This window comes from Penicillium cosmopolitanum, assembly GCF_028827165.1.
Source record: "Penicillium cosmopolitanum strain IBT 29677 chromosome Unknown utg000005l:1.0-4006212.0:1.0-4009387.0, whole genome shotgun sequence".
NCBI lineage: Eukaryota > Fungi > Ascomycota > Eurotiomycetes > Eurotiales > Aspergillaceae > Penicillium > Penicillium cosmopolitanum.
Genome location: NW_026622675.1, coordinates 373,804 through 387,990, shown reverse-complemented (window position 1 = coordinate 387,990; position 14,187 = coordinate 373,804). Strand labels below are relative to the sequence as shown.

The 14,187-nt window shown below is 49.5% G+C and overlaps 7 protein-coding genes across 7 annotated transcripts; 5 read left to right on the top strand and 2 right to left on the bottom strand.

The window, feature by feature from the left end:
• Positions 1 to 360: 360 nt before the first annotated feature.
• On the top strand, positions 361 to 627 carry N7509_003162 (uncharacterized protein; the record flags this gene model as incomplete). Its single annotated transcript, XM_056627799.1, has 1 exon — positions 361 to 627. One exon carries the CDS (start codon positions 361 to 363, stop codon positions 625 to 627), a length of 267 nt encoding a protein of 88 aa, XP_056490533.1.
• A 1,181-nt stretch (positions 628 to 1,808) lies between these two features.
• N7509_003161 (uncharacterized protein) lies at positions 1,809 to 2,351 on the bottom strand (the record flags this gene model as incomplete). Its single annotated transcript, XM_056627798.1, has 1 exon — positions 1,809 to 2,351. The coding sequence occupies one exon, from the start codon at positions 2,349 to 2,351 to the stop codon at positions 1,809 to 1,811; it is 543 nt and encodes a 180-aa protein (XP_056490532.1).
• Positions 2,352 to 3,075: 724 nt separating this feature from the next.
• Positions 3,076 to 4,767, top strand: N7509_003160 (methionine aminopeptidase 2; the record flags this gene model as incomplete). The annotated part of the gene is made up of 6 exons (XM_056627797.1): positions 3,076 to 3,115; positions 3,173 to 3,301; positions 3,424 to 4,019; positions 4,082 to 4,510; positions 4,565 to 4,651; positions 4,711 to 4,767. 6 exons carry the CDS (start codon positions 3,076 to 3,078, stop codon positions 4,765 to 4,767), a joined length of 1,338 nt encoding a protein of 445 aa, XP_056490531.1.
• Positions 4,768 to 5,229: 462 nt separating this feature from the next.
• Positions 5,230 to 6,779, top strand: N7509_003159 (sphingolipid delta(4)-desaturase family protein; the record flags this gene model as incomplete). The annotated part of the gene is made up of 3 exons (XM_056627796.1): positions 5,230 to 5,430; positions 5,572 to 5,850; positions 5,970 to 6,779. The coding sequence occupies 3 exons, from the start codon at positions 5,230 to 5,232 to the stop codon at positions 6,777 to 6,779; spliced, it is 1,290 nt and encodes a 429-aa protein (XP_056490530.1).
• Positions 6,780 to 7,560: 781 nt separating this feature from the next.
• On the bottom strand, positions 7,561 to 9,338 carry N7509_003158 (uncharacterized protein; the record flags this gene model as incomplete). Its single annotated transcript, XM_056627795.1, has 7 exons — positions 7,561 to 7,988; positions 8,056 to 8,143; positions 8,207 to 8,322; positions 8,380 to 8,438; positions 8,505 to 8,527; positions 8,604 to 8,674; positions 9,323 to 9,338. 7 exons carry the CDS (start codon positions 9,336 to 9,338, stop codon positions 7,561 to 7,563), a joined length of 801 nt encoding a protein of 266 aa, XP_056490529.1.
• An 806-nt stretch (positions 9,339 to 10,144) lies between these two features.
• N7509_003157 (UBA and UBX domain-containing protein) lies at positions 10,145 to 11,182 on the top strand (the record flags this gene model as incomplete). The annotated part of the gene is made up of 3 exons (XM_056627794.1): positions 10,145 to 10,226; positions 10,286 to 10,626; positions 10,679 to 11,182. 3 exons carry the CDS (start codon positions 10,145 to 10,147, stop codon positions 11,180 to 11,182), a joined length of 927 nt encoding a protein of 308 aa, XP_056490528.1.
• Positions 11,183 to 11,442: 260 nt separating this feature from the next.
• Positions 11,443 to 13,496, top strand: N7509_003156 (RAD52 DNA repair protein RADC; the record flags this gene model as incomplete). Its single annotated transcript, XM_056627793.1, has 6 exons — positions 11,443 to 11,450; positions 11,545 to 11,842; positions 11,902 to 11,988; positions 12,047 to 12,226; positions 12,282 to 12,459; positions 12,508 to 13,496. The coding sequence occupies 6 exons, from the start codon at positions 11,443 to 11,445 to the stop codon at positions 13,494 to 13,496; spliced, it is 1,740 nt and encodes a 579-aa protein (XP_056490527.1).
• Between the last annotated feature and the right edge of the window lie 691 nt (positions 13,497 to 14,187).

The window sequence follows — 14,187 nt, the reverse complement described above, 5'->3', positions numbered from 1 at the left end:
TGCCAAAGAATCAGAGGATTATGAATGTCGACGGTTAACAGCCTTTCTAATCGGTGGTCACCTGGCGCCCACAGTTCAGACCGTTCGTGCGGCTCGACTTTATTTCAGCCCTCTTCTGAGGTAGATATTCACCCACTTTAATACTCATCCCAGAAAGTGAAAATTAGGCTGTTACTTTCTGAATAAATAGACCTTAAGACTATACACCACTTACAGGGTCAAAACTCAAAACGAGTATCATTAGAAGTGTACACCTACTCCCCGTGATAATTTATCTTTGTTTTCAAGGCGCTACTTGAAGCTGGCTCCAATCCCAGTTTAAAAGACGACAACGGTTATACCACTCTAAATATCGCGGCAATGAGCAGTTATACCGCTGGAGTCCGTCTCCTCAGACTGGGTGGTCTGGCTGATGTTACCGCAAGGGATAACAATGGCAACACTCCGTTGCATTTAGCGGTGGACGTTGAAATTGGAATGACCGATTCAAACACCATCATGGAGGTACGTAAAGCGGATCTTGATTTGAGCTCGCGGAACAATGATGGCCACACTGTGTGGGACTTGGCCACGAAAAACACGGATCGGGCTCAAATCAACGAAAAGTATATCGATGCCTTATATTGAGATCTCCCTGAAGATGGTTCGGAAAGTGATTCCTCAGATGGCCCAGGAAATTTTGCATATCATGATTACTACTAGCGATAGCATAATCTCGAAGCTTCACTCATGAAGATCATTGAAAGCGATCAAGAGTAACCTCCACCCAAATCTAAAGTTTCGGCAAGCATCACAGTGCGAGCCCTAAAATTAAACTTCCTGACGAAGGTTCGATAGTCGTGAGCCTCACGGTAATTTTATCTTAAAAGTTTTCACTATCAGTAACTGTCGATGAAACACTAACAAAGTAAATATCTGGATGGGGGTCCAATGAATGAAATCAGAACAAGAATATGGTACATAGAACCGTAAACCCAAAGAAATACATCGTAGATTACAAAATAAAAATATATGTAACAATCCCGTAACTAGTAGCTAGTAGATACTACTATTTATATCAAAGGTCTACACTATTATCAAAATATTCCTCCAAAAGGATGATCCACGAAATAGGTAAAGAGATAAAATAGCCTAGCAAAATAATATTACTAGTAATACCTAAATAATCCACGGACAAGAAGACATCAGCAACACCGCCTATATGACATCCTAAGTTTAGATAATTACTTCAGGCACAGAATCTACCGGGCATCTATCGGAGCGCAAGTACTGTTGTTCTTCCCGTGAATTGTGGGGGTAGGATTGTTCTCTTTTCCGTCCGCTTATGTATTTCTCTCATTAATCTTCTTTTGCCTGACTCCTAGGAGTATCTTTGTTCTACTCGCCGGGAGAGATAAAATAAGGATGGCAGACCGGACATACGCCTTCTGGCTGTTATTCTTCATCAGTCTGGGAGTGGCAATGGGAGTGCCGAGATGGATATTATTACCCCGTCCAGGCATTGAACTTGACTTTTTTGAATAGTGGCAGAATGCCTCATCTCCTCTGGTTGTTACCCAGGGATGATTCTATTGATATTCTCTTGAGAGAGCTTCGCTGAGAGATACAGGAATTCGAGCTATGTGAGATTCCAAGGAGGCCGCGGGCGGCCGCCCATGAATGGCCAGAGTGCTCGGAACTGTGAAATTCAGAGCTAGAACCCGCAAAGGGCCATAATCAGCACAGTGGACTCAGCCTCCCCATTGATATCCCCACAATACACCAGATCACCCCGTCCGATCCTCGCTCCCGTAACCGCAGCTTGTGATTCATCTACATGGCCCGGTGGGAAAAACACGAATCTGTGTCAAAGCACCAGGAGTAGGAACAAAGATTTTCTCCTGGGTTCTAGCATTCGCAATATGGACAACCTTCATGCTGTATGGCTCGGGCACTGAGGCAAGGTTGAGACTCGTTGGAAAGATGCTAGATGGCACAAACTGAAAGATCGTGCGGCGATAGTCACCTCTCTTCCAAGGGAGATCAAATTCCTTGAAGAATCCGTCCATCCGATCCAAGGTAATAAAGTTGGGGAAGTGCAGGCCAACAATAGCAAGACCACCGCCTTCGATGTAGGTTTTGACCTTCGCCAGGACTTCTCGGTTTGCAGGCTCAGTAAGGCCCTCGTCTGTGATGATTATGACTTTAAAGGTGCTGTTGGAAAGCTCACGGAGAGCGGCAGTGGCGTTTTTTACACGCTTCACGTGGAATACCTCGAGAAGGCGGTTGAGGAGCGATGCGTAAGTCTCATCGAAGAAGTCAATGTATGAAAGGGAGAGAAGGAGAATCTCTGGTTTGTTGGTGGAGGACATTGTTTTGATGTAAATTGATCCGTGGAGCAGCAACAAGTTAATGTCAGGGGTAAGTTGGACCTTGGTGAGCTCACTGGTAGACAAACGGTAAGCTGTAACGTAGTATGGCGGTGTCAAAGGGATGGAATGAGATGATGGTGATGATGCATATGTGTAGGAGACTAGTTAATCTATCTACCACATGTGTGGTTACGGAATGACTGGGCAGTAAACCTGAACCCTCAGGCCTCAACAGGCTGCTTCCCGAAAGCGATGTGATCATAAACCCTGCCATTGGGATGCGTTGAAATTCATTTGGTTATTCTAATTTGAGGTATATACATTGGCCAATCAAGTAGGCTCAGGGTTCTAACAACCTATAGCATTAGGGAAAGCCAACCATAACCATTCAATGTTTGGAAATACTATAACCATAATAGCACAGTTGTCTGGCAAATTGTTGGCGGGGATTCTCACCGGAATCGAATGAAAGGATGCTCATATGATCCATGCAAATTCAGCATACGTGTGGCTCCTGTGTTTGTATAGAGAACAAAAGGAAATAACCTTACGGTCAGGGTAAGGTACCCTAGGTAAGCCCCGGTTGTATAGATCGGCCTCCCCCGGGGGCCGCCACCAACGTTATCTTATCAGCAAAAATCTTTCCCCGACATCCGAGCCATTGCCATCCCATTTCTCCTCTCTTCTTCCTTCCACTCCACCTGTGATCTTCCCATACCCCACCATGGCAGCTCAGGCGACAGACAAGCTCCAAGGCCTGGACCGTGGGTTTTATTCTTCTCTTTCTTCTCTTCGTGCGACCTGAACTGACTAGACCCTAGTGAATGGTCAAAATGGTGCCAAGGCCGAGACCCCCGCGGCTAGCCAGGCCACCCCGGCCGAGGCGGAGGACGATTCTGATGATGACCAAGAGGAAGGCGAGGGTGCCGCAGATGCTGGCGCATCTGGAGGTGAGTTGTTTCTTCCTTCGTCATTTTCTCTTCTTGTGTTATCCTGCACTGGGCCTACCCCGCATTTCGAAACACCGAAGTACAGTACAGTAGAACAGGCCACTGACAGTCTTGCATTTCAGCCGCCAAAAAGAAGAAGAAGCGCAAGCCCAAGAAGAAGAAGAAGGGTGGCGCCAAGGTTCAGAGCGAGCCTCCTCGCGTTCCCGTCTCAAATCTTTTCCCCAACAACCAATACCCCGAGGGTGAGATTTGCGAGTACCTGAACGACAATGCCTACCGTACCACCGACGAAGAGAAGCGCTATCTCGACCGCATGAACAACGACTTCCTGAACGAATACCGTCAAGGTGCCGAAATTCACCGTCAAGTCCGTCAATATGCGCAGAAGAACATCCGACCTGGTCAGACCCTCACCGAGATCGCAGAAGGAATCGAAGACTCCGTGCGTGCTTTGACTGGCCACCAAGGCCTGGAGGAAGGCGACAACCTCAAGGGTGGCATGGGTTTCCCTTGCGGTCTCAGCATCAACCACTGCGCCGCTCACTACACCCCCAACGCCGGTAACAAGATGGTTCTGAACGAGGGAGATGTGATGAAGGTCGATTTCGGTGCTCAGCTCAACGGTCGCATTGTGGACAGTGCCTTTACCATGACATTTGATCCGGTCTATGACCCGCTTCTGGCAGCTGTCAAGGACGCTACCAACACTGGTATTCGGGTAAGTTTTGTGCTCCGCAGAATAGTATCATTGGAATCGAGCTAACAAAAACTTATTTTTAGGAAGCTGGAATTGATGTCCGCATGAGCGATATTGGTGCTGCCATTCAAGAGGCCATGGAGAGCTACGAAGTTGAGCTCAACGGTCAAATGCACCCCGTTAAGTGTATTCGCAACCTCAACGGTCACAACATTGAGCAGCACGTCATTCACGGTGGCAAGAGTGTGCCCATTGTCAAGAGCAGCAACGACCAGACCAAGATGGAGGAGGGTGAAACCTTCGCCATTGAGACTTTCGGTAGTACCGGAAAGGGTTATGTCCGGGAGGACATGGAGTGCTCCCACTACGCGCTTACTCCTGACGCTCCCAACGTGCCTCTGCGTCTCTCGTCCGCTAAGAATCTGTTGAGCGTGATTAACAAGAACTTCGGTACTCTGCCTTGGTGCCGTCGCTATCTTGATCGTCTTGGTCAGGATAAGTATCTCCTTGGGGTAAGTTTAGCCTAAATTGGTGGAATGTAATTTATAGACACTAACTCTATATAGTTGAACAACCTGGTGCAGGCTGGAATTGTCCAGGACTACCCACCCCTTTGTGACGTTAAGGGCTCATACACCGCTCAATTTGAACATGTGAGATCTTTCCCTCTTCACTTCTATTCAGTGCGATTTGTTGACTAACCTTGAACTAGACTATCCTACTCCGCCCCAATGTGAAGGAAGTCATTAGCCGTGGTGACGACTACTAAAATCCATTAGCAATATACACCAGCAATTTTTCAAAGCAAAGAAATTCATGAACCATGAACTAGCCGCAGAAGGCAACACAATCGACCCTGACGATCCCAGTAATCCACTCGCTCGGTTGTATTAATAAACATTGCATGTAAATGTGGGGGTGGTTGATATAGTAGTACTAGCACTTAATTGTGACCACCGATCGTTGTTAACATGGTAGCGGAGTAGAGCGTGGGAGGGATATCTAAGAGCAACAGACACAATCATAGCTTCCATCTAAATATTCTGCTAATTAGCGAGGACTCGTACCATCATAACTAATTCAAGCTTGCCAACCCATGTAGATCCCGTCAAGCGCACTGGCATCGGACCACGCAAGTCGCCCGTGTCGCCCCACGTGGAAACTGGAAACTTGAACGCCCGCCTTTTCTCCCGTCTAGGCCGACTTTCTTCAACTACCCCTAAACATCGCCATGACTACCGTTCAAACAGCCTCCCCTCACCTGAGGGTGTCGGCTGCCAAGTCAGCTTCCTCAGAATCCAAAGAATCCCCTTCCACTCGAATCTCTCCCCCGAAACCTCCGCCGTTGACGACCACTTCTTCTGGACTTACACCGAAGAGCCGCACCGGTCTCGACGACAAGCAATTATCAAGGCTCACCCCGAGGTGCGTTGTGCATTGAATCGATCATATACCCCATGTGCCATATACGAAGGAATTGACTCTTCCTACGGGCCATGGGCCTTGTTCCTGGCACTCCCCTTCCATGTTCCTGAATTGTTGGCTAACCCTGGTTACTTCCCGCTATGTTTAGGTCACCAAGCTTTGCGGTCCTGAACCTCTCACCAAATATGTTGTTTTCGGCGTCGTTGCCACTCAAATCACCTGTGCATACCTCCTTCGCAACACCTCCATCCTCGACTGGCGGTTCCTGGCCACAGCATACTTCATCGGAGCCACCGCCAACCAAAACCTCTTCCTGGCAATCCACGAGATCTCCCACAATCTAGCCTTCCGCTCGCCGCTAGCAAATCGGTTGCTAGCAATTTTCGCAAACCTCCCCATCGGTTTGCCCTACAGTGCTGCATTCAGGGTGAGTCTCCCGAGTTTCCTCCCACTCTCAAAGAAGCCAACCGTGTCCACTCCGCCCCACGTATATTGGCCAGCAAAAGGCAATTGAACCCCTCACCTAACATCGTCTCTCAATTACAGCCTTACCACCTCACCCACCACAAATCCCTCGGCGTGGCAGGTCTAGACACCGACCTCCCCACCGCAGTGGAAGCCTTCTTCCTAGACTCCCTCCTGGGCAAGACATTCTTCTGCACTTTCCAAATCCTCTTCTACGCCGTCCGACCCATGTTCATCTACAGCCCGCCCTTTACCTCCATTCACCTCCTCAATCTCGCTGTCCAGCTTAGCTTCGACTACTTCCTAACCCAATTCACCGACTCCCTCCAACCATTCTACTACTTCATCGCAAGCTCCTTCCTCGCCGGTTCCCTCCACCCTTGCGCGGGCCACTTCATCGCCGAACACTACTTCTTCTCGAACGTCAAGACCGGCGGCACAGAGTCCCTACTCGAACTCAAGTTCAAGCCGGCAGCCAAAACAGAAGGCCCCTCCGTTCTAGACGGTCTCGCTCCACCAGAGACGTACTCTTACTACGGCCCGCTGAATTTCTTCACCTACAACGTCGGTCTGCATAATGAGCATCACGATTTCCCTGCTATTCCCTGGACCCGACTGCACAAGTTGCATGATATTGCGAAGGAGTTCTACGAGCCGCTTCCTTGCCATCGGAGCTGGGTTTGGGTGATTTGGACGTTCATTCTGGATAGTGATGTTGGGCCTTGGTGTCGAGTTAAGCGTGCCCAGGGCGGACGTGTTGTTGGCGGTGGTGGTGGAAATTCTGGTAAGAATGCGCCTACTGGGCGTGGAGGGGAGGGTATCTCTGCTGCTTCGGCGGGTCCGGGCGGCGAGGAAGGTGATGGGTGGAAGGAGAGTGAGATTCAGTGTTAGAATAGATTTTCTCGTGTTTTCTTTTTTTCCCCCGCTGTCAGCGTTTTGGGAGGTTACTCCTTGTGTTATGACTACTTTACTTTCGATTGTATGGTGCCAGTAACTATTTGATACTGAACATCTATGTGATCCAATTGGGACAAAAAGAATATTTCTCTCTTTCGGCCTACTAGTAGCAACTTTTTCGTCATTGTAGCATTACTCCATTATTTCCAAGGGTGCGCTTGCACTGGCTTCTACTGGGAAGAAAGGCGAGTCCGAGTTGCTTTTGGGATATGGATAGATTTGGCAATAAAAACACAACGCTCAACTTTCAAAGACCCTCCGAGAAACAACCACCTGCAGCAACATCAAGGAGCACGTCATCTATTATCCGACAGGAAGCAAGCACATAGGTTATCTCGCGAGGGCTCGATCATCGTTTATCACACAAAAGAATCGAAGACGCTGAGTCCGTTCATCGTAACATGATATTAGACAAGACAAGGAAAAGGGTGAGGAGGTAAGAGAAGAGAAAAAGGAGAAAAGAACGGGGACAAAGCGCCTCGAAATCTGCAAGCTGAGAGCCAAACACGGAGGTGGAATAAAAGGAAATATGGATACCGGGGAAGAAGGTTGTAAAAGAGACACAAGAAAAAGGCTGATGCTGGGAAACAAAGCGGCAGGCTCTTCAAGAGACACGCGCGGTTAGATGGGAGGAACGTCGAGACGTGATCAGAGGCATGATAGAACACCACGGATACCAAGGACATAATAGATCATAGGTCACACACAAGCGCGGTTAAAAGAAGAAGTAGGCGATCAGGAAGCTGATTAGGCAAAGCCCAGCAACCATCTGCACCGGTACGCCGGACTCGGTTTGTTGGTGCGATTGTTGCATGGCCGCTGGAGCTGCCTTGGCATCGCCACCTGTCTTGCGTTGTCGCAGACCCTGGTCCGCCAGTCGGTCCTTCAGCCGTTGGATCTGCGCATTGGCATCTGCAAGCTGCGCCTTCAATTCATCGCTCGAAGGAAGTACGCTGGCCACGGCAGCCTTGGCGTTCGAAAATGTAGTGGCAGGTTCGGAGGGCTGGGGAGACTCGGACTTGGGCTTCTCGGAGAAATCGGGAGCGGGAACGGGGACAGTTGCTCGGTCTTCTTGGTGGCAGGAGCAGGGGTTTCGAAGTTTCCACCAGGGGAGTTGTAAGCAGGAGGCTCTTCGTCCAGGACCTGTATAAAGGTAAGCTTGGTGCGCGATATGTCGGTAGGCCCATAGCAAAACATACCGAGTCGTTACCCTTTGATTCCGGCAGAGTAGCATCCGCAGCGAGCCAGGTCACACGAATCTTGCGCTCTACCACGGCGGACTTGGGGGATTTTTCAAACTGTGAAAATGGGCGTTAGCATCAGGATCAGGGGAATATCTCGAAGCTGTTCAAACAACATACAATTGAGGTCACATTGGCGTGTTCCATGTCAGGCGTAACAGCCACAGACTGGACCAGGAACTTGTCCTTGCACTTCGCATCTGTGGCGGGCTCATCCTTCAGAGCCTGCAACAAGACTATTCAAGCCCATCAGTTTTGGTTCGCAGATATCGGTGATCGGGAGGGGAACGAACCTTGGACCTCGACGGCCCGGCCAGGCTCGATACGGCCGGAGTTAGGGCGCACACAGTAGCTAAAAGAAAGTTAGATATCGAAGACAGTATCGAGATCGCGCAGTCGATATAGGAAGGATACATACTGCTTGGGGGCAGTGGTTTTGACCTAGTGGGCAGAAAAGAGATGGAATCAGCTGTGTTCGTGCCTGACAAATGCCGAGGGGAAGGAAACGTGGGCATACCTTGAAGACAACCGACTCCTGACCGGCGTTGCGCAAACGCAGAACCTGGCATACTTCCTGGTTGAAGGGGCCTGTTCATCCCCGAGAATTAGTTTTCGAGGTCGTTCGAGGTCTGGACCGTGTGGCCGAGGTCGAGGCACCTACGTTTGAAACCCAGCTCGGGGGGGGTCAATTTCGACAGACATGGTAATCGTAAGCGCGAAATAGGACTAGGGCGAGGGGTATGTGTATTCGGCGGTGGCTTAGGATCCCGCGACAGAGATACGATTGCGAAAGAGAGGTGTGAGGCGAGTAAAGGTGTGGTTATCGAGTCAAGGGAGTCCGAAAGTGGACAATAATCAACTCCTGAGGCGCGGTTGGTTGGCTGACTCAGCGGATCAGGTGATGTCACGGTCTTGCTATCACGACTTGCCCAGGTGGTAACTGGGTCTGGTCTGGTGGGAAGATTTGATGGAGAAGTCTAGAGACTAGAGTTGAGGTGGGGGAGAACTATTTCGGTAAATATTCTGAAGTTCTTCGGAGGAGGCCTCGGTGGTGAGTCCCTTATCACTGCATGTGAACCTCCACAGTGGGGTTTAACTCAAAGTGACATATGTAGTATAGTATACTTGAGTGATGATAAATATACCCTTGTGGTGGATATACTAGGTATTATACAATTGCATTCAAATTCTATTCAGGAACAGGAAATATCCAGCCAATCCAACTTGTTGTCTTACTCTTCCGGCCTGCCATTGGCAGTATGTGCTGCCGACGGGAAACTACTAGTAGTACTAATAGTATCATTCTAACCGGGTCCCCAGATATGCTTCAGATTGGGTTTGAGATCTTTCCTATATAATTTAGTGCTTATATAGGTGAGCTGCTCAATGTAAACTCAAGTCACTCAACCCAGAAGAGTTAGTACTACTGCGGCTAAGTTCGTTTCAAGGTTCTCTGTTTTGTTGTTTGTAGCCCGGAGACGTTTGTCATCTAGTAATAGTAGGAGATAGATTTTCACTTGCCCACAATTGCTTCATTTCTGTTTTCGCTCAATCGTTCCCTTTGATAGTTGCATCTAACTGCCAGTGGCATTCCATTGACTCAGTTGGCGTCTTCCAGTATTACTAGTACTATATATCGACTCGGAGCATATCATGCTCCAGGGCTGTGAGGGTTGTGGGTCTGCAATCTTCCAGTGCGCCATTGTAGACTATATCCTTGAATTCAAGTTGGACTTTCTGCGTATTAATGAAAGAACTCCAAAGAAGTAAAAAGATTTGTTGAAACAATATAGTACCTTAGGTACCTTAAGTATCTCAGGTTCCCGCGGACCCGCACTTATCGCACGCCGCCTTCGCAAATCGACGATACGTCACCCGTAACTCTTAAGCTCCCACTCACCGACACCATCACAACATTTGCATCGCCCTTTGTCGATTACCGCACTATCACTCAGACTGACGCCTATTCATCGATAGGATAATTTTTTTTTAATTACCATCGATTAGCTCCCTGCCACACTCTCGTTCCCGCAGTCGATCCGCCGTACCCCACCAAACATGGCCTCCGACCTTGATCAGCTCATTGAGATGGGCTTCGACCAGGAGCGAGCCCAACTAGCCGTTGCCAAAGCCGGAAACCGTGGGTCCCTCTCTACCGATAATTTCCACCTTGGTTGCCTTTGTTAATAAACCGCTTAGTGCAAGGGGCATTGGAATGGCTCGAGGAAAACCAAGACAAACCGCTGGATGAGATCAAGGCCGCGCAAGAGGCAGAGGAGGAAGAGGGGCCCGCTCTGAAGCCCGGCGAGGAAGCTCGCAGCCTAGTCTGCAATGATTGTGGCAAAAAGTTCCGAAGTCAAGCGCAGGCCGAGTTCCACGCATCCAAGTCCCAACACGTCGATTTCTCAGAGTCCACGGAGGAGATCGCTCCTTTGACCGAGGACCAGAAGAAGCAGAAGCTAGAGGAACTGAGAGAGAGACTTGCTGCCAAGCGAGCCGTGCAATCGGTGCAGGACAAGGCCGATGACAAGAGAAACGAAGTAAGTGACATTCCTGAACTCAGATGTATGGCTTCGCTGACAAATTCCGCAGCAAATCCGAATGAAGGCCACAAAAGAAAGCCAAGACGCGAAAGAAGCCCTGGAGAAGAAGGAAAGGTTGAAGGAAGCGGCCCAGAAGAAGAAGGACAAGCAGGATGAGATCGATGCCAAGAAGCGTGTTCAGGCGCAGATCCAGGCGGATAAAGAGGAGAGACGCCGCAAAGCCGAGTTGGCAAAGGCCGAACGAGAAGGCAAGGCTCTTCCTCAACAGCCCGCCTCAGTTCCTACCCCAACCTCTGGCCCAGTCACCTCCAAGCCTGCATCCGAACACAACGAGACTCGTCTACGTTTCCAAACTCCTCAAGGAAACATCATGAAAAGACTTCCTGTTACGACAACGCTTTTCGAGGTTGCTGCGGCTCTCAAGCAAGAGGATGGTGTTGAAGTTCAAAGCTTCACTCAGACCTTCCCTAGGAAGACCTGGAACTCCGAGTTTTTTGGCGAGACATTAAAGGAATTAGGTCTTGTGCCCAGCGCAAGCCTTATTGTTCAATGATTCAGCCTCGGGTCTAAGGAATAGATATTGCTTATTCAAGGATGAGAAATGAACATCGCATATTCAACTTCCAATATAAATAGCTCGTAAACTAAACTCATAAATTTAGAATTCAAGTTCCTATTACAGTCCCAGGGGATCCCAAGGCTGCCTTGTTGATAAGGCGCTTATCAACATGTGACATCGCGATGGCCCGCGTCTCTCACGCGTTGAACACGCCCTCTCCACTTCCCCCAAAATCAACATCACAACACACCAATATGCCAGCGTGAGAATCCCAAATCCCAAATTCCCAGTTTGAATTCCAAATTCCCATTCCTTGCGCTTCCGAATGGACTCGGCCTCTGATCGATTGACCCCAGTGTTGGCGACCAACATCGCGATGGACCCGCATCCGTCGGGATGCCAAACGCCCGATCCACCACCGCGAACCCCTTCGAGGAAACTCAGCGCCGCATAAGCGAGTACACAGCACAAGATATTGCGACCCTTCAAGCGCGACTGGACAAGAAGCTGGGCCCCGAATACATCTCCAATCGACCAGGTGCCGGAGGCCAGAAAGTGCATTATCTTTCTGCCGACAAGTGTATCAACCTCGCCAATGAGGTTTTTGGATTCAATGGCTGGTCCAGTTCAATCCAAAAGATTGACATTGACTTTGTATGGCATCATATGCTGTATTGAGCCAGGGAATCTTGGGGCTAACGATTACAAATTAGATTGATGAGAACCAAAACAGTGGTCGAATCACCATGGGGTTGTCGGTAGTTATGCGGGTCACACTTAAAGATGGAACGTATCACGAGGTGTGTACCTCTGTTATTATCAGCAGAATTTGTTACAATAATTGCTGACTATTTCCAGGATATCGGTTACGGTCATATCGAGAATGCCAAAGGCAAAGCGGCAGCCTTTGAGAAGTCAAAGAAAGAAGCAACAACAGACGCCTTGAAACGTTCGCTAAGAAACTTTGGAAATGTGCTCGGTAATTGTGTTTATGACAAAGACTACCTTGCAAAGGTCACCAAAGTGAAGTCTGCACCGGTAAGAGCGGCTGGAATTATCATGTTGGTGACCGTTCAGCTCATCTTCAATACAGGCCCGATTTGATGTTGAGGAACTTCACCGACACCGGGATTTTGTACCGAAGCCCCAAGCGCCTCCCGCAAAACGAGTAGCAGAGGATGACCTTTTGCCTCCCCCGCGGCCCGTTGAAACTGCTAAGAGCAGCAATGCAGTGGCAAGCGCTAGCTTCGACGGGGATGGCGAATTTGGCAGTGAGTGTCAGAATACTGGTAGATTTCCTCCTTTTCTAACGACGATAGGTGATCTCTTTGATGAAGCAGATTTCGCTGTGGGAGCGACGGGCAATCCCGACGAGATAACAATAGAAGCAGAAGCTCAACAGCAGCCGCCAACCCCCATGAATCGCCCGCAACCTCCGAGAGGACCTCCAGTAGGACGATTTGATAATACTATAACGCCATCGAAGCCAGAGAGGTGGAACCCGGGGAACCAAGGCGCCAGACAACCCCTGCCCCCAATTGGCCGACCCAACCCCTCAGCTATGCCTGCTCAAAGCCGACCTATGCCCTCGAATGGACTTCCTAACAATGTGCCAAATTCGAGACCCGGGGGGCCGCCTCAAGTACGCCCTACCCCTGGCACCAATTTTCAAAACCCTAACGGGCAGCCACCAGTAAAAACGGAACCAACGGCAGGATTAAACCAAGACCAACAGCCACCAACTGGGACTCAATCAGTGGGGTTCTTTTCGGCCCGTGTAGCAGACATGCTGCGTGATAACCCTAATGCTGGTCCTGCCCCCGGAAGCCAATTCGATCCCCATGCCGAGAGTCCGTCCATCCGGAAGACGGCTGGCGTGGATCATACCAAGAGCGTGCCTATCTCAAGGCCGATGCTGTCCAATGCCTCTCCTGCACCCAACAACAACTCCCGAGATTTCGTCAACCCTACCACCGACTTTCAACGGCGAGTCGGTGCTCCTGGAGGTGCCGCGGGCGGAGCTGGCAGTCCCTTATCCAGAGGCCCATCAACCTCGACATTTCGACCCTTGACCCGAACCAACATTGACGCAAAAGCCTCCCCCAACGCCGCGGCCATGAACCGAGTGAATGTACCACCACAAAATATGAACGGAAAGAGACCACCGCTGAGTGACGTTACCAATGCTTCACCCGGTTCCAATCCAACCGCCGCCCCTCAGGCTGCGAGTCCCACCGATCCTAAGCGACCTCGAGTGTCTGACGTAGGACAACAACAGCCGCCGCCGCAGCCCCAGGCCACAAAGTGAATAATGTTTTGATTCAATTATTTCAAGGTACACATCGAGAGAATTAGCGAGTATTGTCATTCTTATAGGGATTTGCTTCCATCTTACGGCGTCCAATAATTTGCATGTTTATCATGACGGAGAACGTCATGACGGGGAACGGAGAGAGGCGTTTAGGGCTTGGGTATGGAACACCCCCAGAATGTGGTTCCAATACATTTGTCTGGTCTAGGCAAAAATATTCTGAAAGAAATTCCGGTTTTGGATAACATTAGATACACAAGTGTGCGAAATCATAACTCGGGCTCTTCTTATTCAAACTTGGTTCTAGTTGGGAGAGGTGATAAAACTCTGACCACCATTCGTCAAGGCGCATCCAAGGCAGATGCGATGCGGCTCTGTCTGCAAGGCTGGGGCGATCTGGCCTGACCCACCACATATTTAATCTCTTTAAATTCAGCCTCGAAAACACCTGGGCAGCCTCAGACTCACATACATGTCCTTAAAAATAGGGAAGAAAACAGGGCTCGAATTATTGCAGTTTTTGCCGTGAATTTCTCAGATTTTATCGTCTTCATCCAGCATGACTAGTCGCATACCTATACCACGATGGCTTATCATTGCCGGCATCCCCGTCTACCTCATCTACTATGTAGGGTGCTTTTTGCCTCTTAAAGGGGCAGATAAGGTGCGAGAATGGACAGAGACAGAG